Raw genomic sequence first — 27,036 nt, 5'->3', positions numbered from 1 at the left:
GGATGTCTGAGCTTGCGCACATAATGAGTGAACTCCTTGAAGTCCTTTCAGTGTATACCAGCGCCAGTTTGTAGGTGGGGCAAGTATGGACGCAGCAGGAGCAGTACTTTTCATGTCCTCTTAACTAATCTTATCTACCTATGGTATACATTTTAAACCGCAGCATGTCAATTTATGATGCAGATTTCACCCTTTGCTATGCATAGTGTGAAATCTGCCCGTATGACCAAATACACAGATTTGTGTACAGAAAATCAGCAGCAGCATCATAGAGTACCAGCTAAGACTAGGTTCACATTACGTCTTTCCAATCCGTTTACGTATACAAAAAACACGTACATTAAACAGATGCCTTAGACCAGGGATGCTCAACCTGCGGCACTACAACTCCCACCATGCCCTGCTGTAGGCTTTTCTGCTGCAGATTTCCAATTTCTGTGTATATGTCATATATATATATATATATATTATGAAATATGTATAGTACTTCTCTTCTTTCCATCCACTCTTGATACGGTATTCAAAATACTAACCAAATCTGCATTGTAATAATCAGGCCATAAAACTGCAATTCTGAAATCAGCACGTCTGCTTTTTTTCTTTTTTTTTTTACACTCTACAACAGTTTCCTCAATTCTCTGGCAACCCCTTCAAAGTTTGTTGCTGAAATTTTGTGACCTCCAACGTAATGTGAACAGAGCTTAAAGGGGTATTCTGGTTGTTGTGGATAGACCCCAACTGATTAGGAGAATGGAGGCCCTGTACCCTCTGCAGTTCCCCTGAAAAGAACAGAGCGACTGGTCGCACATGCGTGCGGCCGCCCCATTCATTTTTATAGGAGATCCAGGGACCCCCAAGTACAGCACTAGGACCCCCGACCAATCTAATAGTTATCCCCTATCCTGTGGATAGGGGATAACTTCAACCAACCAGAATACCCCTTTAAACTCTGTTCACATTACGTTGGGGGTCACATGCTAGTCATACACCAGCAGATCTACAAACTAACATGATAATGATGGGGAACAAAGCAAGACCTGGGGGATTAGTATGAGATCACTCAGTGAAACTTCCATCTCTATATGCTAAATGCTCTCCAAAGAAGTATCCAAGTGACAGGACAGCACTGTACACATCTGGTCAATGGCTGCAGACACGTATTCCAACAGACTACAAAACATGATAGTAAAGTTGAGTGAACAATCAGAGATTGAGATTATCCTGAACTGGTGATGGGAGCAGTAAATAGCTATATTGTTTCTTTGGCTTATTATTTTTAGCAAAAGGTAAAATTAAGCAATGAATGACGCCCCTAGGCTAGTACTTATCTGGGAATGAATATTGAAATAAAAAAATAAAAACTCCTTGATCCAAGAAGCTATACTTGAGCCTCATTGTCCACGCTGCAGGCTTCATCTGTTCGGGGACGTTTGGAGACTGGTTCACCTGGAAACAAATTTACACAGAATTATGTCTACATAAAAACTGAGTGTATGCAGAATGAACAAAACTTAACCTGGCACCATGTGCAGGGCATAATCTCTTCAGATACTCCGCCAGCAGCATTGCAGAACAGAATGAGGGCTCATGCACACAAATGTTGTTTGGTTCTGCATCCGAGCCGCAGACAAATTCACTTCAATGGGGCCGCAAAAGATGTGTACAGCACACCATGTGCTGTCCACATCCGTTGCTCTGTTCCGTGAGGGCTGCAAAACAATAGAACATGTCCTATTAGACGTTTCTATTATGGGCGAACCGTTCCGCAATTAGCGGACCGCAAAACACAGTGTAGTCATGTGCATGAGCCCTAAGGCTGTGTTCACATCTTTGGTTCACCAGATTCTCTAGATCACTGCCAGATCCCCATTGACAGTAATGAGGTCTGACGGTAATCTGGCTGCTTTACGGCATAAAGGCAGAGTTTATGCCGGATCATCTCTGATGGAGAAGTGAATGCGGCCTTACAAGGTATGTCCCATCCCAACAACTACAGCATAGCATTAGGACCTGCTTCTATCTCCAGAACAGCGCCCCCGAAGTGAAAGGAGAGCAGCTACGCATGTGCCCACCCTCCATTCACCGCTATAGGAATTCCGTAAATAGCTGAGCGGGGGCTCGGCCATTTCCAGCAGTCCCCTAGCAGTAAGAGTTGGGTCACTCTTGCACAACTTGCTCTTCTGCTATAGGACCACTTAAAATAGCTAAGCGACCTGGGCTATTTACAGAAGTCCCACAGCAGTAAAAAGAGAGGACAATGTACATGTGCAGTGTGCTCTCCTTCACTTCAGGGGCCCCATTCTGAAGACAGAAGTGGGTCCTAGAGGTGGGACAACCCCTTTAAGTGTGAACTACACAGCCCCTGAAGCAGTGACTACTACAGTCGTATGCAAATCTATTCTGCACCAAGGGAGAATATGTTGAATTCTACTTCCTCCTTTTTTCCTGAACTCTTTATCATTAAAGGGTTGTCCATTGCTAGAAAAACAAGGCTGCTTTTCCCCCTAAAAACAGTCACGGACCTGTCCGCAGGCTGCATGTGGTATTGCACCTCAGACCTTTCGGCTTTCTCCATATTGATGGCCTTTCCGCACGAGCACTGCATTCTCTTCAAAAAGCTGATCAGCAGGGGTGCCGGAAGTTGGGCCCTGCTGATCTGATATAGATGACCTAAGGATAGGTGATCTGGAGAAAGCAGAAAACCCCTTTAAGTTGCTTGCAACTTAGTGCTCTCCTGTGGACTGCAGCTGTCACCTTAAGGGGTTGTCTCATCTCACGATTACTAAGGTGAGATGAGACAGTCCCTGACCACCACCCGGCCAGGAAACAGCAGCGCTCATGCCGTGCATGGGAGCTACAGAAACAGTGTAGCACAGGAAGCTATCCCTAAATCGGAAATACACTACAATGGGAGCTACTGAAACAGCGAGCACCGGAGTGCTGTTTCACGGCTGGCTGGTGGTTGGGACTGTCTCATCTCGCCTTAGTAACAACCCCTTTAATAGTCAAAATCAGCATTGTAGCACTGAAAAGTCTAGGTGTGGCCTTAGCCTAAAGTAATAGAGTTACCGCATCAGGTTTCACCTTAGAAGTAAAACATCAGGGCAGCCACTTATTATTGAGAAATAGCCCTCTGACAGTCACTTTAAAGGGGCACTCCAGTACAGTAAAAATGTTCCTATGGCCATCAAATGGGTAAAAAAAATAATAATAATATCTTGTACTCACCTTGCTGTTCCTCCGCCACTGTTCCAGCGGTGCCCAGGTTCCTGCTGACTACCTGCCATAACCATTTCCTGCTGTGTCAAAACGTCAGCAAAAAAGTGGAGCGCAGCGGGGACCTGGGCAACACTGGATTGGCGGGGGAAGTGTAAGCTTTTTTTTTTTTTTTAACCACTTGATGGCCATGAGTACACATTTCTGTACTGAAATGTCCCTTTTAAAAGGGATACTCCAATCTATTTTTAGAAGTCTTCACGCCATTCACCAGTATAGGACTTCTGAAAATAGCTATAGCCCGTGCTCGGCTATTTTCAAAAGTCCCATAATGGTGAATGGAAGGTGGCTGTGCTTGAGCAACTTGCTCTCCATTCACCATTATGGGACCTCTAAAACTAGCCGAGCATGGGCTATGGCTATTTTCGGAAGTCGTATACAGGAAAACGGAGAAGCGACTGCAATGGTGCTCGCTCGGCTATTTTCGGAAGTTCTATAGCATTGAATAGAGAGGTCGCTACCCATGTCCAGAATCATGGTGACAGTTTCCCTTTAAGGACTCAAGGGAATAATGGGTCATACATTGCAAGACAGGAGTGGAATGATTTTCCCCATGGAAAATTATTCTGCTTTTTAGAAATGCAAGGCCACTTGAAAAGCTTATGCACGTGGCAGAGCTGTGTGCACTGATGCTGTATGGTGACACATTGAGTCTACAACGCCATACTGCAAGGCTATAGGCACACTGTGCCGCTATATGGTGCCTCTGTCCAGCACTGTATTCCACAGGTATTGCATGGAACTCATAGAATCCCAGAGGAAACAAAATTGTACCACATTATAATGAAGGCATACATGGATACAATATAGTCCCATAGACTTCAAGCGTCAGGGCAGTCATACAGACATGTGCATAGTCTGAACACTTACTACTCACCTTCATTAATTGTTTGGCTTCCAAATAGAACCTCAGCAGGCAACTCAAAACTGATGCACATCATCTCCTTGTTAGGTGCAACCTTCCTTACAAGATGGATGGAGCAATTCTTCAGGATTGTTCCCAACATCTCCTCTGCCCGGTCTTTTACTTCATTCTCTGGGTTGTCGTCTTTGGAGAAGCCATAGCAGTGCACAGTCGGTAAAACGACTTCACTGTGAGGCTCCTCAGGGAGGAGATGCCTGAAGGTATCAAGGAATTCCAGCGCCAACGCCGGCAAGTTCATTACAATATGGAGCCGGTGTTTCCTCTCTGTAGAGAAGGACTTGATGTATTTTGACAGCTCCTCCTTGACCACAGTCCTGATGAACTCTCGGCCATCAGTGTTGAAGGCCTGGACCTTTTTGTCCACTTTATTCAGTTTGCAGTTATGTACAAGCCATTTGTAGGAGTCTGGGTTCAAATCATTGGCATAGACGATACAGTTTCTTCTAGCAGCAGGAATAGCGAATGGTCCCACTCCAGCAAACACATCAAACACCACATCCCCATTCTTCAGGAACCCGGCGATGCGGTCATGTTCTGTGGAGAGTCGTGAGTTCCAGTAGACTTTGGAAAAATCAAATTCATAAATAAAGCCATTTTCTTTCACCTGAAATGATAAGACACTAAGGAACTGGACGCAAGACCTGACTGCTAGAGGTAGGCGATTGTAGTGGGCGCCAGCTGTGCACACATCAGTTCTGATAAGAAGTCCCAAAAAACTTTAGCGTCATTTTAAACTTAGATGCCTAAAGGGATCTATGGTGTTGCAAGCTTGGTTCAGTAGTACTTCCAGTGGTCAGGGTGCTACATCTGGAATACAACTGTCCGACACAAATCCAATACAACTACAGTTGAACCCAGAAGTTTACATACACTATATAAAAAGACACATTTGCATGTTTTTCTCAATATCTGAAATCACGATAAACCTTTCCTGTTTTTGGTCAATTAGGATTACCATAATTATTATTATTATTTGCCAAATGCCAGAATAATGAGAGAGAGAATGCTTTAAGGCATTTTTATTACTTTCTGCAATGTCAAAAGTTTACATACACTGATTACTATGCCTGTAAACCATTCTGGACAGCCCATATGATTATGTCATGTGTTTGGAAGCTTCGGTTAAGTTTGTTGGCAACATCTGAGTTAATTAGAGACACACCTGTGGATGTATATAAATGCACACCTGATGCTACACAAAGAAGCAGTGTGTATCATGGGAAAGTCTAAAGAAATCAGCCAAGATATCAGGAAGAGAAATGTGGACTTGCACAAGTCTGGCTAAACCTTGGGTGCAATTTCAAGATACCCGAAGGTGCCTCGTTCATCTGTACAAACAATTATACACAAGTACAAACAAGATGGGAATGTCCAGCCATCATACTGCTCAGGAAGGAGATGGGTTCTGTGTCCCAGAGATGAACGTGCTTTGGTCCGACATGTGCATATCAACCCAACAAAAGCAAAAGACCTTGTGAAGATGATGGTGGAAGCTGGTAAGGCTACTTTCACACTAGTGTTCGGGGCTCCGCTTGTGAGCTCCGTTTGAAGGCTCTCACAAGCGGCCCCAAACGGATCCGTCCAGCCCTAATGCATTCTGAGTGGATGCGGATCCGCTCAGAATGCATCAGTTTGGCACCGTTTGTCCTCCGCTCCGCTCAGCAGGCGGACCCCTGAACGCAGCTTGCAGCGTTCGGGTGTCCGCCTGGCCGTGCGGAGGCAAACTGATCCGTTCAGACTTACAATGCAAGTCAATGGGGACGGATCCGTTTGAAGATGACACAATATGGTGCAATTTTCAAACGGATCCGTCCCCCATTGACTTTCAATGTAAAGTCAAAACGGATCCGTTTACATTATCATGAACAAAAAAAAAAAATTATTTTATTTTTTTTTGTTCATGCTAATGCAAACGGATCCGTTCTGAACGGATCTAAGCGTTTGCATTATAGGTGCGGATCCGTCTGTGCAGATACCAGACGGATCCGCACCTAACGCAGGTGTGAAAGTAGCCTAAGATTGTGTCAGTGTCCACAGTGAAACGAGTACTGTATTAACATAGGCTGAAAGGCCACTCTGCCAGGAAGAAGCCATTACTCCAAAAGAAACATAAAAAAGACAGATTGTTTGCAAATGCACACAGGAACAAAGACCAACATTTTTGGAGACATGCCCTGTGGTCTGATGAAACTAAAATGTAACTTTTTGGCCATAATGACCATAGTTACGTTTGGAGGAAAAAGGGAGAAGCTTGGAAGCCTAAGAACACCATCCTAACTGTGAAACACAGGGGTGGCAGCATCATGTTGTGGGGTTGTTTTGCTGCAGGAGGGACTGGTGCACTTCGCATCATGAGGAAAAAAACGTAATTAGACTTAGGCTACTTTCACACTAGCGTTCTGCTGTCCGCTCGTGAGCTCCGTTTGAAGGGGCTCATGAGCGGAGCAGAACGCTTCCGTCCAGCCCTGATGCAGTCTGAATGGATGCGGATCCGCTCAGACTGCATCAGTCTGGCGGCGTTCAGCCTCCGCTCCGCTCGCCTCCGCACGGCCAGGCGGACAGCTGAACGCTGCTTGCAGCGTTCGGGTGTCCGCCTGGCCGTGCGGAGGCGTGCGGATCCGTCCAGACTTACAATGTAAGGCTACTTTCACACTTGCGCTTGATCGGATCCGTTCTGAACGGATCCGATCATATTAATGCAGACGGAGGCTCCGTTCAGTACGGATCCGTCTGCATTAATAACTTAGAAAAATTTCTAAGTGCGAAATTAGCCTGAGCGGATCCGTTCAGACTTTCAATGTAAAGTCAATGGGGGACGGATCCGCTTGAAGATTGAGCCATATGGTGTCATCTTCAAGCGGATCCGTTCCCATTGACTTACATTGTAAGTCTGGACGGATCCGCACGCCTCCGCACGGCCAGGCGGACACCCGAACGCTGCAAGCAGCGTTTAGCTGTCCGCCTGGCCGTGCGGAGCGGAGGCTGAACGCCGCCAGACTGATGCAGTCTGAGCGGATCCGCATCCATTCAGACTGCATCAGGGCTGGACGGAAGCGTTCTGCTCCGCTCGTGAGCCCCTTCAAACGGAGCTCACGAGCGGACAGCAGAACGCTAGTGTGAAAGTAGCCTAAGTCAATGGGAACGGATCCGCTTGAAGATGACACCATATGGCTCAATCTTCAAGCGGATCCGTCCCCCATTGACTTTACATTGAAAGTCTGAACGGATCCGCTCAGGCTAATTTCGCACTTAGAAATTTTTCTAAGTTATTAATGCAGACGGATCCGTACTGAACGGAGCCTCCGTCTGCATTAATATGATCGGATCCGTTCAGAACGGATCCGATCAAGCGCAAGTGTGAAAGTAGCCATATATATATATATATATATATATATATATATATATATATCTATATATCTATATATCTATATATCTATCTATATATATATCTATCTATATCTATCTATATATCTATATATCTATATATATATCTATATATCTATATATATATATCTATATATATATATCTCTATCTATCTATCTATATATATATATCTCTATCTATCTATCTATCTATCTATCTATCTATATATATATATATATATATATATATATATATATAGAGATATATATAGATATATAGATAAAAAGTATACTGGGCACACTCGCTTATGCAGAATCATACACTTTATTTATACATATGTAAAATACAATAAATTGTTCTATAAACGCATAATCACAATAAAACCAAATATGGATAAAATGGAATAAAATAAATGACACCCTAAAATCACTGACTTAGCGACAATAGCTAAAAAGAAATAGTGACAATAGCTAAAAAGAATATGACCAGCCGTTGTACGGCTAAAACTGGAGGATAATCAGTCCATATAGAGCAGAAAATCGGGAGATCCCGACTGGTGGCTTATGCTAGTCTAATAACTAGCCTCATAATGTCATATAGGATTCACAGTCCTGGCCCGTTAGAGGAGAGTGAAAATGCTGTGGTTCAGAACAGTTCACTTAAGTGAGTGTATTCGCGGCGTCCCGCTTGTACTCACTGTGCAGTGCGGTTCTTTCTGCTGGTAAGCTTGGAGACCAAGAATACTCTCGGATGCTCCTGTCGTAGCTGGATGGTGCTGTGGCTTTCTTCCCGTGTCTTGACAGTCCTCTGGCTACCGCTCCGTAATGAACAAGAGCCGGCAAGCACTGGGACTCAAAGTTCCTTTCCCCACGTCGGCTGGCCTGCGTCACGATCCTGTAAGTATCCACGTGTATTGCGCTTGTAGCCGCCGGCGTGTCAGGGTTTAGTAAGACACGGAATCCTCAGTAGGTTTTAAAGTTCCAGCTTATCCTTCCCTGAGATTACTCTGGGGGTCTCTTCACCAAACGCGTTTCGGGGTACTTGCCCCTTCCTCAGTGGTAGTGACTCCCCCGCAAGTGTCTGCTTTTATAATGCCATACAGATTATAATTATTCAAACAGATGATGATCCTCCTCATTTTCCTCAAAAGCTGGTATGGAGTTGCAATCCATTCCATTCGAAATACAACCTAATTGTCCACAGTAAAACTCAAGTTTCAGCTTGCATAGTACACATTGTTGTTCGCCGGTTCCTATATATACTGCATTCTTGTGTTTACATGTTTATACTGTTTAATTTACTTCATTTGTTTTTCACCCAAAAATATATATATATATTTCGTTGACTTTGTTTATTTTCAATCGAAAATCCCTTGCGGTATCTATGCGATATTAGTTTAATAACCAGGGTATTATAGGTACCAGATTAAATAGCGGTCACTTTTTTCTATCCCCTGTCAGTTACATGTAGCCTCAAAATAGTAAGTTTAAAATACACCAACAGTGGGATAGTCAGGTGACCCTAGTCGATTCCCAGGGATTAGTACAGGGGCGTTAACCCCTTAGTAACCAATGTTGGTTTCAAGTCACTGAATCTTATCTTCCATATCCCACTGTTAATGCTTCCTATGGGGACCATATACATCATTCCCAACGAAAAAAAAATTTTCATTTCTTTTAAATATAATAATTTATTAATTTATTTAATTTAGCTAAAAACATTTTCATTTTTCTTCTTCATCATTTGACAGCCAGGGTGGATTGAGCCTTCCCAAGAATGGGGAATAAGATGTTTGGTGGAGGTCCCCCACGAAGGGCCGAACCCCCCAGGAAAGGAAAAGACCTGCAGGGGTTTTGCCGTCCACGGGGGACATCCACCAGTTTACAGGAATCCGAATAATTCGAATTCTGCGTTCAATCCACCCGGCATCAATGTGTTCAGTTCATATATTCGTTGGGACTCTAATCTGGACATTTTGCTTATATGGTCCCCTCCCCTCCATCCTTTCTCCACCTTGTCGATTGCCGCAAATTTCATGCCTGTCGGGTTTTGATCATGCATTAGTTTGAAATGCTTGGATAATGTATGGGTTTCTAGGCCCTTTTTAATGTTAGTAATATGCTCGGAGATACGTTTTTTTTAAAAGTCTTTTCGTTCTCCCAACATATTGACGTCCACATGGGCATTCTATAATATATATGACATTGTCAGAATTGCATGTTAGAAAATCCTTTATTACATGTTTGTGATTGTTAACCGAGGATGTAATTTCTTTTGTTTTTGTTTTGGAATAAGGTGGCTCCAACAGTAAAAAGAGGAGACAAAGGAAGTTCCTCCTTACAAAATTGGTTGAATATGGAGGGTTTCCACAGATGTGGGAAATGTGGGAACTGTAGGATCACCTCTTTTCCCCGGAAAACAAAAGAAATTACATCCTCGGTTAACAATCACAAACATGTAATAAAGGATTTTCTAACATGCAATTCTGACAATGTCATATATATTATAGAATGCCCATGTGGACGTCAATATGTTGGGAGAACGAAAAGACTTTTAAAAAAAACGTATCTCCGAGCATATTACTAACATTAAAAAGGGCCTAGAAACCCATACATTATCCAAGCATTTCAAACTAATGCATGATCAAATCCCGACAGGCATGAAATTTGCGGCAATCGACAAGGTGGAGAAAGGATGGAGGGGAGGGGACCATATAAGCAAAATGTCCAGATTAGAGTCCCAACGAATATATGAACTGAACACATTGATGCCGGGTGGATTGAACGCAGAATTCGAATTATTCGGATTCCTGTAAACTGGTGGATGTCCCCCGTGGACGGCAAAACCCCTGCAGGTCTTTTCCTTTCCTGGGGGGTTCGGCCCTTCGTGGGGGACCTCCACCAAACATCTTATTCCCCATTCTTGGGAAGGCTCAATCCACCCTGGCTGTCAAATGATGAAGAAGAAAAATGAAAATGTTTTTAGCTAAATTAAATAAATTAATAAATTATTATATTTAAAAGAAATGAAAATTTTTTTTTCGTTGGGAATGATGTATATGGTCCCCATAGGAAGCATTAACAGTGGGATATGGAAGATAAGATTCAGTGACTTGAAACCAACATTGGTTACTAAGGGGTTAACGCCCCTGTACTAATCCCTGGGAATCGACTAGGGTCACCTGACTATCCCACTGTTGGTGTATTTTAAACTTACTATTTTGAGGCTACATGTAACTGACAGGGGATAGAAAAAAGTGACCGCTATTTAATCTGGTACCTATAATACCCTGGTTATTAAACTAATATCGCATAGATACCGCAAGGGATTTTCGATTGAAAATAAACGAAGTCAACGAAATATATATATATATTTTTGGGTGAAAAACAAATGAAGTAAATTAAACAGTATAAACATGTAAACACAAGAATGCAGTATATATAGGAACCGGCGAACAACAATGTGTACTATGCAAGCTGAAACTTGAGTTTTACTGTGGACAATTAGGTTGTATTTCGAATGGAATGGATTGCAACTCCATACCAGCTTTTGAGGAAAATGAGGAGGATCATCATCTGTTTGAATAATTATAATCTGTATGGCATTATAAAAGCAGACACTTGCGGGGGAGTCACTACCACTGAGGAAGGGGCAAGTACCCCGAAACGCGTTTGGTGAAGAGACCCCCAGAGTAATCTCAGGGAAGGATAAGCTGGAACTTTAAAACCTACTGAGGATTCCGTGTCTTACTAAACCCTGACACGCCGGCGGCTACAAGCGCAATACACGTGGATACTTACAGGATCGTGACGCAGGCCAGCCGACGTGGGGAAAGGAACTTTGAGTCCCAGTGCTTGCCGGCTCTTGTTCATTACGGAGCGGTAGCCAGAGGACTGTCAAGACACGGGAAGAAAGCCACAGCACCATCCAGCTACGACAGGAGCATCCGAGAGTATTCTTGGTCTCCAAGCTTACCAGCATAAAGAACCGCACTGCACAGTGAGTACAAGCGGGACGCCGCGAATACACTCACTTAAGTGAACTGTTCTGAACCACAGCATTTTCACTCTCCTCTAACGGGCCAGGACTGTGAATCCTATATGACATTATGAGGCTAGTTATTAGACTAGCATAAGCCACCAGTCGGGATCTCCCGATTTTCTGCTCTATATGGACTGATTATCCTCCAGTTTTAGCCGTACAACGGCTGGTCATATTCTTTTTAGCTATTGTCACTATTTCTTTTTAGCTATTGTCGCTAAGTCAGTGATTTTAGGGTGTCATTTATTTTATTCCATTTTATCCATATTTGGTTTTATTGTGATTATGCGTTTATAGAACAATTTATTGTATTTTACATATGTATAAATAAAGTGTATGATTCTGCATAAGCGAGTGTGCCCAGTATACTTTTTATCTATATATCTATATATATATATATCTATATATATATATATATATATCTATATATATATATATATATATATGCTGCACCCACTTGGTAATTTGGAAAGCACTGAGGGTGAGAGTGGGTGGTGGCCTTTTAAACTCTGTGTGTTCCTGCCCCTACAGAGGTCAAGGTTTAATCTCATAGTAGAGCCATGGACTCAAGGAAACAGAATTACCGGTAAGGCTACTTTCACACTTGCGCTTGATCGAATCCGTTCCATATGTATAAATAAAGTGTATGATTCTGCATAAGCAGGTGTGCCCAGTATACTTTTTATCTATATTTATACACTTTTAGAGGAAGGGCGGATCCTCTTTACTGGCAGCACCTCCTCCAGACTTTTTCCTCAGTCCTGTGCGTCTCACAAATCTTTTATATATTATTTTTTTTTGAGTATTAATTCATACTCAACCCCTCCTTAAATCTCGGGGGGAATCTGGGCCGTCATGGTGGACTCAAGGAAACAGAATTACGTTTTTTTTTTTCATTTCGTCCACCATGACGGCTCTACTATGAGAGCTACCAGATTACTGAATAGGGTGGGCAACTGCTTGCAGGCCAAGTCCGCAGCATTAATGCGGTAATGTTTGATAAAAGTATTTATACTGGACCAGGTGGCTGCTCTACAAATTTTGTCTAAGGAGACGCCCCCTTTCTCTGCCCACCGAAGAAGCCATAGCTCTTGTAGAGTGAGCTTTTATATTTGTGGGGCTGTTTAGTACGCGTCCTTTAAGTCTATGGACGTCATGAAGTCTCCTGCTCTGATCAAGGGAATGATGGATGTTATGGATTCCATCTTGAACTTTCTGTATGTGACCGCTTTGTTTAGTCCCTTTAAATTTATAATGGTGCGGAAGGTACCATCTGGTTTTTGCACCAGAAATAAATTGGAATAGTAACCCCTTCCTCTTTTCATACTTGGGACTTCGGTCACTACCCCTGAGTCTATGAGCTGTAGGACCCCTTGCCAGATTTTCCTTATAATTTTTGGGCTGTGTGAAGTTATTCTGAATTTTTTTTGGAGGGGCTGAGGAAAATTCTATCCGGTAACCATCCCGTATGATGTTTAAGGCCCACGGATTTTTGGTGATGGATTCCCACCGGGACAGAAAATTCCACAGTCTTCCCCCCACTGTGGCGTCATTGTTTATCTGACTGCTTACTCTGGGGGTTAAGAAGGAACCCTCTGCCTTTTCCCCCTTTTTGGTAACTTCACCTACCCCCCTTCCCTTTGCCCCTATAGGGTCTAGTCTGGGAATTGAAGGAACGAAAGGGCTTCTTTTTAGTTTCTTCCGGAAACCCCTTCTTTTAATCTGCAGCCTTTTCTAGGATAGAGCAAAGTTTGGCCTTTGATGCTCTATCCCCTCCCCAGGCTTTCATCCACAATGCTCTTCTAGCAGAATTGGTGAGGGCCGCATCCTTAGTGGCGAACCTCACCGACTCCGCCGATGCATCCGCTAAAAAGGCCGTGGCAGATCTGAGGAGTGGGATAGAGTTTAATATATCCTCTCTAGGGGTTTTGTTTTTGATGTGTTCTTCTAACTCGTTAAGCCAAAAACACATAGATCTAGCAACCGACATCGCAGCTATGTTGGTTTTAACCCCAAACATAGATGCCTCCCAGGATTTTTTTTAGAAGAGAGTCGGCCTTCCTTTCCATTGGGTCCTGTAGCTGTGAAGAGTCCTCAAAAGGGAGGGAAGTCTTTTTAACTACTTTTGCTACTTGGATGTCAATTTTGGGGGTTTCGTTAAATAGTTTGACGTCCGCTGGGTCAAATAACAGCCTATTTCTGAATTCTCTGGATACCCCAAGTCTTCTCTCGGGGTCGGTCCATTCATCCAGTATCATGTCTTTTAGGTTCTCATTCATTGGGAAAACTTTTAATTTTTTGGCTCTGAGTCCCCCAAACATTTCCTCCAGGACGGATCTTGGTTTTTTCACCTCCTCAATCCCCATGGTTGCTCTAACAGCTCCTCCATATCCTCGGAAGAAAAAAAGTATTTTTTACTATCTTCCATGATTTCACCCTCTGATAGAGCGTCAAGATCAACAGAGGAGGATGGGACCGACAATCTAGGTTTTTTTTGCCGGAGGTGTAGGCAGGATTGATCTGAGGGAGGCCAGAGAAGACTTAATTTCATTTTGAATAAGTGATTTGACCTCTGATAAAATGGACGGTTGCTCCTCTTTTATAAGATCATTTATGCAACCTTGGCAGAGCTTCTTTTTATAATTTTCAGGAAGCCTTTTGCTACAAGTCGCACATCTCTGAACTTTAGTTCTTGTTCTGGGCTCTTTAACTCCCTATAAGAGAGGAGCAGCCAGGTATCAATAGACAAGCCAATAAAATATGATACATCATTTGTCCTTTCCCCACAGGGGAACTCACTGTTGGAGTAGCCGAGGGGGCTTCCGATTCCATCTGGGCTGCAGAGGCGTCGGGCAGACATCTGTGTGTGTATGCTCCAGGAGGAAGACCGGTATGTGCCACTGCTTGTTTGAAACTGCCACCTCAAATAGTCAGCACGGTGTCTGACGTCATCACAGTGCGCTCCTCCAAGCTCCGCCCCTTCCGCCTCCTGACGGCCAAGAGCAGAGTGTAGTGCTGAGGCCTCCTACAGGAGTCGGCGTGCAGCATGCTTCTGCTTTTCGTGCGGTCAGCTTCCTCAATGTAGGGAAAGGGGACCGACGCTGTGAGATGCAGGCTCCTGCAAACAAGAACGAGATCGGCTCCACATGTATCCTCTGCCTAGCTTTGGACTGGAACGCCGGAGGGCAGAGGAAGAGCACGCAAATCCTCAGGTATTTTAAAAATAATAAATGTTCTTCACCTCCATCAGGAGGGCTCTCTGTGAGTTGACCCCGTAGGGACAGGAAACACTGAGGGTGAGAGTGGGTGGTGGCATTTTAAACTCTGTGTGTTCCTGCCCCTACAGAGGTTAAGGGTCAATCTCATAGTAGAGCCGTCATGGTGGACGAAATAGAAATGATGATTATAATCTTCAAAGGAGGGAAACAAAACGAGCGGCACTCACCGATTTGTAGAAAGGTATACTTTAATCCAAAGCAGGAGGGGGGTGCATGGGGTGCAAACACAGCATCAAGCAACAGCCGTTTTGCGCGTGTATGCGCTTCTTCTGGCTTTCTACAGGCTGAGCACCACCGCAAGGCATCACTCCCTGGTATTTATTTCCAAAAGCACATAGGTTTGGTGTAGTGCCACTAATTTACCTTTTCTACAGTTTCATAAGAAATTATGATTACACTTACCGGTAATCAGATTTTTCAGACCCCACGACAGCACCACAGAGAGGATCTTCCCCCAGGGACAGGAAACCTGCAGAATAAAAAGGTGGAGCCTCTCTCCAACCTCAGTGGGTTATGGAGCATGAGAGGGACTCCGACCCAGGTTAGTTCATCTAAATATGTGTATATATATGGGAGGGAATAAGGAAGGGTGCTATCGTGGGGTAAGTGTAATCATTTTTCCCTTCCTCCGCAACAGCACCACAGATAGTATTTACAGAGAAGAATACCCCTTCTGCACCACTTGCAGAGGTTCTTACCGACAAAAAAACAGAGGCAGAATTTAGCTGGAGCTGATAGAGACGGTAAGGTAGAAGGAGAAGACCACGTAGCAGCCTTACAGGTTTGCACAATAGAAACATTAGCTCTCTCCTCCCAAGAGGTAGACTGCGCAAGTAGAAATGTTTCCAGAAGAGATGTAAGCCAGAGAAAAAAAATGACCTAAGCTATCTGGCTAGTGAACTCTTCGAGGCCGCCTTACCCTTATTTATGCCAGAAAAAGGGAACAAAAAGCGCAGAGGGCTTTCTCCAATCCTTAGTTAACCATAGGTAACGTATAAGGCATCTCCTAATATCCAGACAGTGGCAACTTATTCCTTTTGATCCCTGGGTTTATCAAAAGTGCTTAAAAGTAATCAAAGCTAAGAATACCCAGATGGAAGCATAGGGAATCTAAAAGCGAACTAGAGGTCCGAACTTAAAGAAAAAGGGTCGATCAATAACATTCCAGGAAATTTTAATACCGGACATTATACTTAAATCTAGCATAATCTTATAAAAGAAATCTCATATGGGTTTATCAAAATAATAACAGATTTTAACAAAACATCTTAGAGAAGTACTTATCTTGACAAGGAATGACCAACTGAAGATGATTGCTGAACACAGATTCCTTTGGTGCAGAATATATTGCGAGACAGATGCTTTGATCCAAGATCCACTGGAGGCCCTGTGTTACATTTACCAGAAGAACTTTAGATGTCAAATCTCCAATTTTCCACGCAATCTGGCGTCCATGATGGAAAACTACCGTGGCATCAATCCCCCGGGGGAGCTCACGGATCTGCTGCAAGAGGTCCAAAGAGCACCCTGGATCCTTCAGCTTTGGAATTCTAGATTGGTGGCAAGTATTTATAGAGTTTGCTGGTGCGCCATACCTCCTGTATGCCATCCAGACTAAATGTTCCAGTCCATCTTATTACTCCCCACCAGGAGCCATATAGGGCTTTGTTGCTACGCCATTTATACTGTAGGCTATTCAAGCAATATGGTCCAGTCTTCTCACTCCTCATCAAGAGCATTATAGGGCTTTGTTGGAGTGCTATGCCTATTGTAGACTATTAAACTACAAAATGATAACCAAGCATAGCCAAAGAACTAGTTCACCCTGCATACATAGCCACCGCCACAAGGACATGGCGGCACCCCAGGTCACATAGAGACCCACTCAGAGCCAAGTACATTCATCCAGACACTGCTGCATGAGCGGTCAATTATTTAGACATGGCCCTGAAGCCACGAGGCAGCCGACCAGGCCCTGAAGCCACGAGGCAGCCGACCAGGCCCTGAAGCCACGAGGCAGCCGACCAGGCCCTGAAGCCACGAGGCAGCCGACCAGGCCCTGAAGCCACGAGGCAGCCGACCAGGCCCTGAAGCCACGAGGCAGCCGACCAGGCCCTGAAGCCACGAGGCAGCCGACCAGGCCCTGAAGCCACGAGGCAGCCGACCAGGCCCTGAAGCCACGAGGCAGCCGACCAGGCCCTAAAGCCACGAGGCAGCCGACCAGGCCCTAAAGCCACGAGGCAGCCGACCAGGCCCTGAAGCCATAAGGCAGACAACCAGCCAACCAGGCCCCAAACAGGCCCTGAGGCATTCAGCCAGATTCATACCAACCACATAATACAAATATTTGCTTTATAACCTTTGCTTTGTACAATCATTATAAGGAGTACCTTCTTTCACAGCCGTGGGGGCTGCATGATCTAGTTTCCTTCTTCCTCGTCTGAGCCGCACGCCGGAGAATGCACCGGAATACATGTTCCCTCCATGGATGCCATCCAGACTAAATGTTCCAGTCCATCTTATTACTCCCCACCAGGAGCCATATAGGGCTTTGTTGCTACGCCATTTATACTGTAGGCTATTCAAGCAATATGGTCCAGTCTTCTCACTCCTCATCAAGAGCATTATAGGGCTTTGTTGGAGTGCTATGCCTATTGTAGACTATTAAACTACAAAATGATAACCAAGCATAGCCAAAGAACTAGTTCACCCTGCATACATAGCCACCGCCACAAGGACATGGCGGCACCCCAGGTCACATAGAGACCCACTCAGAGCCAAGTACATTCATCCAGACACTGCTGCATGAGCGGTCAATTATTTAGACATGGCCCTGAAGCCACGAGGCAGCCGACCAGGCCCTGAAGCCACGAGGCAGCCGACCAGGCCCTGAAGCCACGAGGCAGCCGACCAGGCCCTGAAGCCACGAGGCAGCCGACCAGGCCCTGAAGCCACGAGGCAGCCGACCAGGCCCTGAAGCCACGAGGCAGCCGACCAGGCCCTGAAGCCACGAGGCAGCCGACCAGGCCCTGAAGCCACGAGGCAGCCGACCAGGCCCTGAAGCCACGAGGCAGCCGACCAGGCCCTGAAGCCACGAGGCAGCCGACCAGGCCCTGAAGCCACGAGGCAGCCGACCAGGCCCTGAAGCCACGAGGCAGCCGACCAGGCCCTGAAGCCACGAGGCAGACAACCAGCCAACCAGGCCCCAAACAGGCCCTGAGGCATTCAGCCAGATTCATACCAACCACATAATACAAATATTTGCTTTATAACCTTTGCTTTGTACAATCATTATAAGGAGTACCTTCTTTCACAGCCGTGGGGGCTGCATGATCTAGTTTCCTTCTTCCTCGTCTGAGCCGCACGCCGGAGAATGCACCGGAATACATGTTCCCTCCATGGATCCGGGCTGCACGCGGTGGAACGCAAAACTTCCCTGGGGCTGCTTCCTCTTACCCATGGATCTGGGCTCCAAACATTGCATGGCCTTACTCCACTGGAGGGGCCCACACACCTGCTGCAAGAACCAGACAGAGGGCCCGGCCCCCTCCCGGCTCCTAGGGTCCCGTCAGCCCAACCTATGGGCGATAGACCCCCAGCAGGTATTACCACATAGCCCTACAGAAATTTTCTGGGACTTCAAGACTAGTGGTACCTCAAAAGAAAACTGCAGGTCTCCCGCTCCAGTGACAGGAAACCACTGAGGTTGGAGAGAGGCTCCACCTTTTTATTATGCAGGTTTCCTGTCCCTGGGGCGGATCCTCTCTCTCTGTGGTGCTGTCGTGGGGGAAGGGAAAAGAAGATTATGTGGAAATACTGAAGCAACATCTCAAGACATCAGCCAGGAAGTTAAAGCTTGGGCGGAAATGGGTCTTCCAAATAGACAATGACCCGAAGCATACTGCCAAACTCGTTACAAAGTCATCCTTAAGGCCATCACAAAGCCATGATCTCAATCCTATTGTAAATTTATGGGCAAAGCTGAAAAGGCAGGTGCGAGCAAGGCGACCAACAAACATGGCTCAGTTACACCAGTTTTGTCAGGAGGAATGGGCCCAAATTCCGACCAACTATTGTGAGAAGCTTGTGGAAGGATATCCAAAACGTTTGACCCAAGTCATACAGTTTAAGGGCAATGGTACCAAATATTAATGAAATTTATGTAAATTTGACTTTGCAGAAAGTAATAAAAATGCCTTAAAACATTCTCTCTCTCTCTCTCTCTCATTCTGGCATTTGGCAAATAATAATAATTATGGTAATCCTAATTGACCAAAAACAGGAAAGGCTTATTCTGATATGTCAGATATTGAGAAAAACATGCAAATGTGTCTTTTTATATAGTGTATGTAAACTTCTGGGTTCAACTGTATGTAAAGGAAGCCTTTATTTAATAGCAAGAACAGAACCGATTCCCCTCAAACTTTTGTTGCTTTGCCCTGATGGAATCCAGTTCCTACTTGCAGCCAGTGATGGTCAGTTCGCAGTGTTCGCCAGCAAACACATGCAGGCTGCCATCTTGACAGCCCTTACCTGTGCCTGTGCCGCGAGCCAGTCAGAAATCAAATGCAGTCACCGGGAGCAGGCAGTTCCGAGAACAGCCCGATGAAGGCCCCCGGCGCCTGCTCCCGGTGACCGCATTTGATTTCAGACCAGCTCCCGGCACAAGTAAGGGCTTACCTGTGCATCGCCGGACGGGTGAGTCAAGATGGCAGCCCGCATGTGTTCGCTGGCGAACACTGCGAACTGACCATCACTGCTTGCAGCATTTATACGATGACTGAAGCCTCACAGTTTCTGCCCCTATAAGGGTGCCTGCACACAGTGCGGATTAGGTGCAGGTTTTCCGTGCGGATTTCATGTGTAAAAACCGCAGCGTAGTACGTTACCAGCAAAGTGTATGAGATTACACAAATCTTATGTACACATTGCTTTTTTCTTAGGTGCAGAAATTGAACTGCTGTGAGGATTTTGAAATATGCATCAGGCCAATAATTATTATTACATTACCTTCGTCATCATATTTTCCTCGCCAGCCAACACTTCCATCTGGAAGTTCCTATACGTGGAGTCAATTATGTTGGTTTTATTGACCACAGACGTCAGACCAGGATTCTTATCCAGTATCACCTGACCTAACAAGCAAAAAAAAATATTTTTAATAATTACTCAATGCAAATTATTCTTGTTACATTATTTACAGAACTGGTTCAAATCCTGTCCTATATCACCCAGAAAGCCTTTAGTGATGCTGCAAACCCATTCCTCAACAGGCAGTAACAGTAGTCCTCACTTCTAGTGGTCACAGCAGGACTTGCCCCATGTACTCACCTCCTGGGATGCTAGACGGGTGCACAGGGAGCTCTCTATAATACATACCAATCAAGTTCTTGTACGGAAGCTGGTGATCCCGGAGATTCATATGAGCTATATGTCCTATGCGGCTGAAACCGGAGGTGACATCTTGTCCTTTAGGTAAAACAGCTTCTAAGATCTCGTCAGTCTTAAAATTCTCATACGTGAGCTGCAGATCGAGCTGTACAACCTGAGGGCTGATGTCCAGCTGCTTGAAACTCTCATGATCGCGGTCATCAAATGAGTCCTCGGACGTGACTATGAAGGGGTCCAGTATAACATTCTTGATGCTGTCATCCTCTGGATCATCACTGATTCTCTTGACGTGCGGCCGGTGGATGAGTTTGTGCTTCAGAGTTTTCATGACTTTATTGATGATTTCTTTTCTTATTTTGAGGACAGGGACCTGTATAGTTTTACTGAAGGCGTCGCGGTCCAGGTTCACCATGCCGCGGACAGAGGGATTAGGAGAGAACAATCCCGCGTTCTCACTATTCTCCTTTATTTCCATCATGGCTAAACCACTCAGTTTCTGGAATGTCCTGAAGGTGTATGGCTCACAAAACCACTGCTTGGATCGGTTCCAGACTAATTTATTGAAGGTGATGAAGCCATAAGAGTTTAGAAGAACTGCCGAGTGGTAGCACTGTCTAATGAGCCTGGGGGAAGAGAGAAATAACATGACTAACATCTACCATTTACACCCCCCCCTCTTCCCTAAAAAAATAAAAATAGGCAGACACATTGGTCCATTACAGTCTATTGGAGATAAGTAACTAAGGGTACTTTCACACTTGCGGCAGAGTGATCCGACAAGCAATTCCGTATGCCAACTGATGGCATATGTAAGACTGATCAGGATCCTGATCAGTCAGATAAAATGCATTGAAATGCCGGATCCGTCTTTCTGGTGTCATCCGGCAAAACGGATCCAGCATTTATTTTTTCACCTTTTTTTTTTGGTCTGCACAGACCGGACGGACGGATCCAGCACTAATACATTCCTATGGAAAAAAATGCCAGATCCGGCATTCAGGCAAGTCTTCAGTTTTTTGGGCCGGAGATAAAACCGTAGCATGCTGCTGTTTTATCCTTTGCCTGATCAGTCAAAAAGACTGAACTGAAGACATCCTGATGCATCCTGAACGGATTACTCTCCATTCAGAATGCATGGGGATAAAACTGATCAGTTCTTTTCCGGTATAGAGCCCCTGTGACGGAACTCAGTGTGAAAAACACAAGTGTGAAAGTACGCTAACTCAGGGAGTGTGCCGAGCTCTCCGCATGCCTTCCTCCTGGCCACTGTACTGGAGCATGGCTGTGTATGTGCGGCTATTTCTATAGTATATAAAAACAGGTATCATCTAGGATGTGAGGTAAACCTTTTACAGTTACACAGGTGCATGCATTCTACTGACTGTATATTACACAGATGGCACATGGGAGACAACACGCTGTTTTTAACCCCTGTCCTGATGCATATTGTTTCCTTTACAGTAAACCTGCAACCTGAATAGGCTTCCTCCACAAAGCACAATTAGAAGATGAATTAAACTGGGCTACATGATGCCAAAGGGTCCAGTAGAAGTAAGCCCCATCTGGACTCCTTAGAAACCGGATGATTCAAAGGGTCAACGCCAGAGGGCAGGGTGAGACCTCTCTCTAAAGTAGCCTAGGCCACTAGGGAATCAGATTCCATAGGAACCCCAGGGGCAGGTAAGGGTTTCTCAGTGCAACCGCGGCACACCACTCTCATGACAAAAGGCACTTGTATGAGCAACTTATGCCGCTGGCTTGAGTCCACATGAAGTTGCACACAATGAAGTGTAAAGGCTCATGCACACGAATGTGCGCGACCTGTGCACGTGCTGAGGACCGCAAATAGCTGTCCGCAAAGCACAGGCACCAGCCGTGCAGCTGCTGTTTGTGGATGCGGACCCATTCACTTGGTCAGCAATAGACGGCCCGCACTGCAAAAAAAAAAAAAGACAAGTCCTATTTTTTTTGTGGTGCAGAGGCATGGACCGAAATCCCATGGAAACGCTCTATAATGCCTCAACGGGCTTCTGCTCCATGCCCCTGCTCCGCATCTTGCGGACCCATTCAAGTGACGGCGGGCAGAAATACGGGCACGGTCTGCACACCTTTGTGTGTATGAGCCCTAAGGCTCAGGCTATAGACTTTTTTGTAGTGAGAGCTACAGCTGTCATCCAAACTAAAACATTGTTGCCTGCAACTTAGTGAACCATCGTGGACTGTAGCTGTCACAAAACAGTTAAAATCAGTCTCGCAGCACAGCAAAGTCTAGGTGTAGCCTGAGCCTAAAGTCAATCAGGTTGTAGCTCAGAAGTATCACATCAGGGCAGCCATTTATTACTAAGAAATAATAAATCACCTCACCGATCCTCCACCGCTGCTGTTCCAGCAGTGGTTTTTTTTGGAACTCCCCATAGCAGCAAATGGAGAGCACGGTGCGCATGTACGGTATGCTCTATGTTCACGTGGGACCTCATTCTGGAGACAGGAACGAGACCCAGAGGTGCACCCCCCCCCCCCCCCCGCGATACGCCATAAAAGTCAAAAGTCCCATATAAAACACACTGCACTAGTGATCCTGCTTGTACTGATCCATTATAATTCACAATTCTCTTCACAACAGCCAAGCATACAAGCAGAGAGATAAGGCACCGCCCGACACCGCTTATCTCTGGCAGGAACAAAGGATAAAGTGTGATAGAATCCAGCCTGGCCGATCCTGGTTACCTGTCCCCATACACATTACACATCACTGTTAGGGCTCATGCACACCAGCGTATTTTTTACGGGTCGGATGTGGACCTATTCACTTCAATGGGGCCACAAAAGATGCGGACAGCACACTGTGTTGTCTGCTCCACGGCCCCGCAAAAAAAGAGAACATGTCCTATTCTTGGCCATTTTAAAGGACAGTTCTATAGAGAGCAGGACATTCTGCTTTGCAAAATGCGGAACATACACAGCCGGTATCCGTGTTTTGTGGATACACAATTTGCGGACCACAAAAACAGCAATGGCTGTGTGCATGAGCCCTTAAAGGATAAGATGCAGCCAGTGACCCCAAAACCCATGCTACATGAGCAACATCATGCCTATACACTGGGGGTCATTTATTAAATGATTGATGTAAAAGGTGAAATCCAGACATTATATAGTACTTGAAAATCTCTAGAACCAGCCCTGTACCTCACATGGATCCCGAGATCTCCCCATTCATTGCTCTGCTAGATTTATATCAGCTGACAGCTCAAAGGGAGTGTCTTTTCTGCTGCAGCTCAGGGGGCGTGCCCATGCTCTCCCTATCACAGCTCAGGAGGCGTGCCCGTGCTCTCCCTATCACAGCTCAGGAGGCGTGTCCGCGCTCTTCCTATCACAGCTCAGGAGGCGTGTCCGCGCTCTCCCTATCACAGCTCAGGAGGCGTGTCCGCGCTCTCCCTATCACAGCTCAGGAGGCGTGTCCGCGCTCTCCCTATCACAGCTCAGGGGGCGTGTCCGCGCTCTCCCTATCACAGCTCAGGGGGCGTGTCCGCGCTCTCCCTATCACAGCAAAAACACCGTAAAATCGCTGCGGCGCTATAAAAAGATCACTTTTGAGGGGCATGGCGAGTTCATAGAAGATTTTTATTTTTTTGTCACAAGTTAGCGGAAATTGATTTTTTTTTTTCTTACAAAGTCACATATTCCACTAGTTTGTGACAAAAAATAAAATCTCACATGAACTCACCATACCCCTCACGGAATCCAAATGCGTAAAAATTTTTAGACATTTATATTCCAGACTTCTTCTCACGCTTTAGGGCCCCTAAAATGCCAGGGCAGTATAAATACCCCACAAGTGACCCCATTTCGGAAAGAAGAAACCCCAAGGTATTTCGTGAGGGGCATAGCGAGTTCATGTAAAATTTTATTTTTTGTCACAAGTTAGTGGAATATGAGACTTTGTAAGAGAAAAAATAAAAATAATAAAAAAATTAATCATTTTCCGCTAGTTTGTGCCAAAAAAAAATATTCTAGGAACTCGCCATGCCCCTCACGGAATACCTTGGGGTGTCTTCTTTCCAAAATGGGGTCACTTGTGGAGTATTTATACTGCCCTGCCACTTTAGGGGACCTAAAGCGTGAGAAGTAGTTTGGAATCCAAATGCATAAAAAAATGCCCTGTGAAATCGTAAAGATTCTCATTGGAATTTGGGCCCCTTTTTGGGCTGCAAAAAAGTGTCACACATGTGGTATCGCCGTACTCAGGAGAAGTAGGGCTATGTATTTTGGGGTGTCTTTTTACATATACCCATGCTGGGTGAGATAAATATCTCTGTCAAATGACAACTTTGTATAAAAAAATGGGAAAAGTTGTCTTTTAGAGAGATATTTCTCTCATTCAGCATGGGTATATGTAAAAAGACACCCCAAAACACATTGCCCAACTTCTCCTGAGTACGGCGATACCACATGTGTGACACTTTTTTGCAGCCTATGTGGGCAAAGGGGCCCATATTCCAAAGAGCACCTTTAGGATTTCACAGGGCATTTTTTACACATTTTGATTTCAAACCACTTCTCACGCATTAGGGCCCCTAAAATGCCAGGGCAGTAGAACTACCCCACAAGTGACCCCATTTTGAAAAGAAGACACCCCGCGGTATTTCGTGATGGGCATAGTGAGTTCATGGAAGTTTTTATTTTTTGTCACAAGTTAGTGGAATATGAGACTTTGTAAGAAAAAAAATAAAAATCATCATTTTCCACTAACTTGTGACAAAAAATAAAAAGTTCTATGAACTCATTATGCCCATCAGCGAATACCTTAGGGTGTCTACTTTCCGAAATGGGGTCATTTGTGGGGTGTTTGTACTGTCTGGCCATTGTAGAACCTCAGGAAACATGATAGGTGCTCAGAAAGTCAGAGCTGCTTCAAAATGCGGAAATTCACATTTCTGTACCATAGTTTGTAAACGCTATAACTTTTACCCAAACCAATAAATATACACTTATTGCATTTTTTTTTATCAAAGACATGTAGAACAATACATTTAGAGAAAAATTTATATAGAAATGTAGTTTTTTTTTTTTTTTTAATTACAACTGAAAGTGAAAAATGTCATTTTTTTGCAAAAATTTCGGTAAATTTCGATTAATAACAAAAAAAAAGTAAAAATGTCAGCAGCAATGAAATACCACCAAATGAAAGCTCTATTAGTGAGAAGAAAAAAAGGTAAAATTCATTTGGGTGGTAAGTTGCATGACCGAGCAATAAACCGTGAAAGTAGTGTAGGTCAGAAGTGTAAAAAGTGGTCTGGTCATTAAGGGGGTTTAAGCCATAGGGGAGCTGAAGTGGTTAAAGGGGTATTCTGGTTGTTACGTCTAAGGGTACTTTCACACTTGCGTTTTTCTTTTCCGGCACTGAGTTCCGTCCTAGGGGCTCAATACTAGAAAACAACTGATCAGTTTCATCCCCATGCATTCTGAATGGAGAGAAATCCGTTCAGGATGCATCAGGAGGTCTTCAGTTCAGTCACTGAACTGCGTTTTGGACGGAGAAAATACTGCAGCATGCTGCGGTATTATCTCCGTCCAAAACTCCTGATCAGTTGCCGAAATGCGCAGACCTTTAAAAATGGGGGGAAAAAAGAGAGACTGATCCATTATTGCAATGCATTTGTGAGACGGATCCGCATCCGGATCCGTCTACAAATGCTGTCCGTTTGCATGCAGATTGCCGGATCACTCTGCCGCAAGTATGAAAGTAGCCCAACAGGATAGGAGATAACTATTGGACCCCCACCAATCACAAGAATCGGGGCCCCGTACCCTGTGAAGCCCCCTGAAATGAACGGAGCAGTCGGTCGCACATGTGCGCAGCCGCTCCACTCATTTCTATGGGAGTTCTGGAGACATCAGAGTGCAGCAGGGTGCGGCAGAGTGCGGCAGGGTGCAGCAGGGTACAGCAGGGTGCAGCAGGGTACAGCAGGGTGCAGCAGAGTGCAACAGGGTGCAGCAGAGTGCAGCAGGGTGCAGCAGAGTGCAGCAGGGTACAGCAGAGTGCAGCAGGGTGCAGCAGAGTACAGCAGGGTGCAGCAGGGTGCAGCAGGGTGCAGCAGAGTACAGCGCTCGCCAATCTCCGGAATCTTTAAGATACGCGACAATTTTAGTTGTAAAAATAGTTGCAAAATCCTTCTTTTTGACTAACCGCGCAACAGCCGGTTTTAAACAGTGTTTAGCAGTTCGGTGGGACGGGGATTTTAGGAAATTTACTAACATTTATGCCTGGAAAACGGGGTAAATGTTGTCAAAAAAAACAACTCACGCCTCGTCATTAATTAGACTAATCTTACTGCAGAGTAGGGGAAATGTTACTAAAATCTGCCTTTGAACCGGTCCAGTCCAGCTAAAAAGCCCCTTTTACTGTCCCACTGCTTGATAGGGGCACCACTCTGCTATTTGGGGGCGTGGTCTGACAACAAACTTGCTGACTGTTTCCACCAACAACCATCAGGCATTTGAAGGCAGCTCTGGAGCCGAATAAAGGGCAGTCTCAGATAAACAGACACATGTATATAGAATGCTTGGCTGGAACTACAAGTCCATGTGTGTCCTCGCCTCACTTGTCATGCTGGGACTTGTAGTGTCACAGCCTGCCGCAGAGCTCCCCTCACCTCATGCTGCCGGTGCGCCATGCTAGCGGTCACGTCATCATTTCGCGACTGAGGGCAAAGCCGGCAGCCACGTGACTCGTCCCGTGCTCTGCTGCGGTCACATGACGC

At 45.1% G+C, this 27,036-nt stretch overlaps 1 protein-coding gene across 1 annotated transcript; it reads right to left on the bottom strand.

The window, feature by feature from the left end:
* Positions 1 to 736: 736 nt before the first annotated feature.
* TRMT5 (tRNA methyltransferase 5) lies at positions 737 to 26,998 on the bottom strand. Its single transcript, XM_040411197.1, has 5 exons — positions 26,929 to 26,998; positions 20,264 to 20,898; positions 19,895 to 20,019; positions 4,154 to 4,805; positions 737 to 1,446 (listed from the first exon to the last, which is right to left on the bottom strand). Exons 1-5 carry the CDS (start codon positions 26,931 to 26,933, stop codon positions 1,379 to 1,381), a joined length of 1,485 nt encoding a protein of 494 aa, XP_040267131.1. The 5' UTR covers positions 26,934 to 26,998; the 3' UTR covers positions 737 to 1,378.
* Positions 26,999 to 27,036: the final 38 nt, after the last annotated feature.

This window comes from Bufo bufo, chromosome 11 (genome assembly GCF_905171765.1).
Source record: "Bufo bufo chromosome 11, aBufBuf1.1, whole genome shotgun sequence".
Taxonomy (NCBI): Eukaryota; Metazoa; Chordata; class Amphibia; order Anura; family Bufonidae; genus Bufo; species Bufo bufo.
Note: the sequence above shows the minus strand (reverse complement) of the source record. Positions and strands in the feature narration are given on the sequence as shown.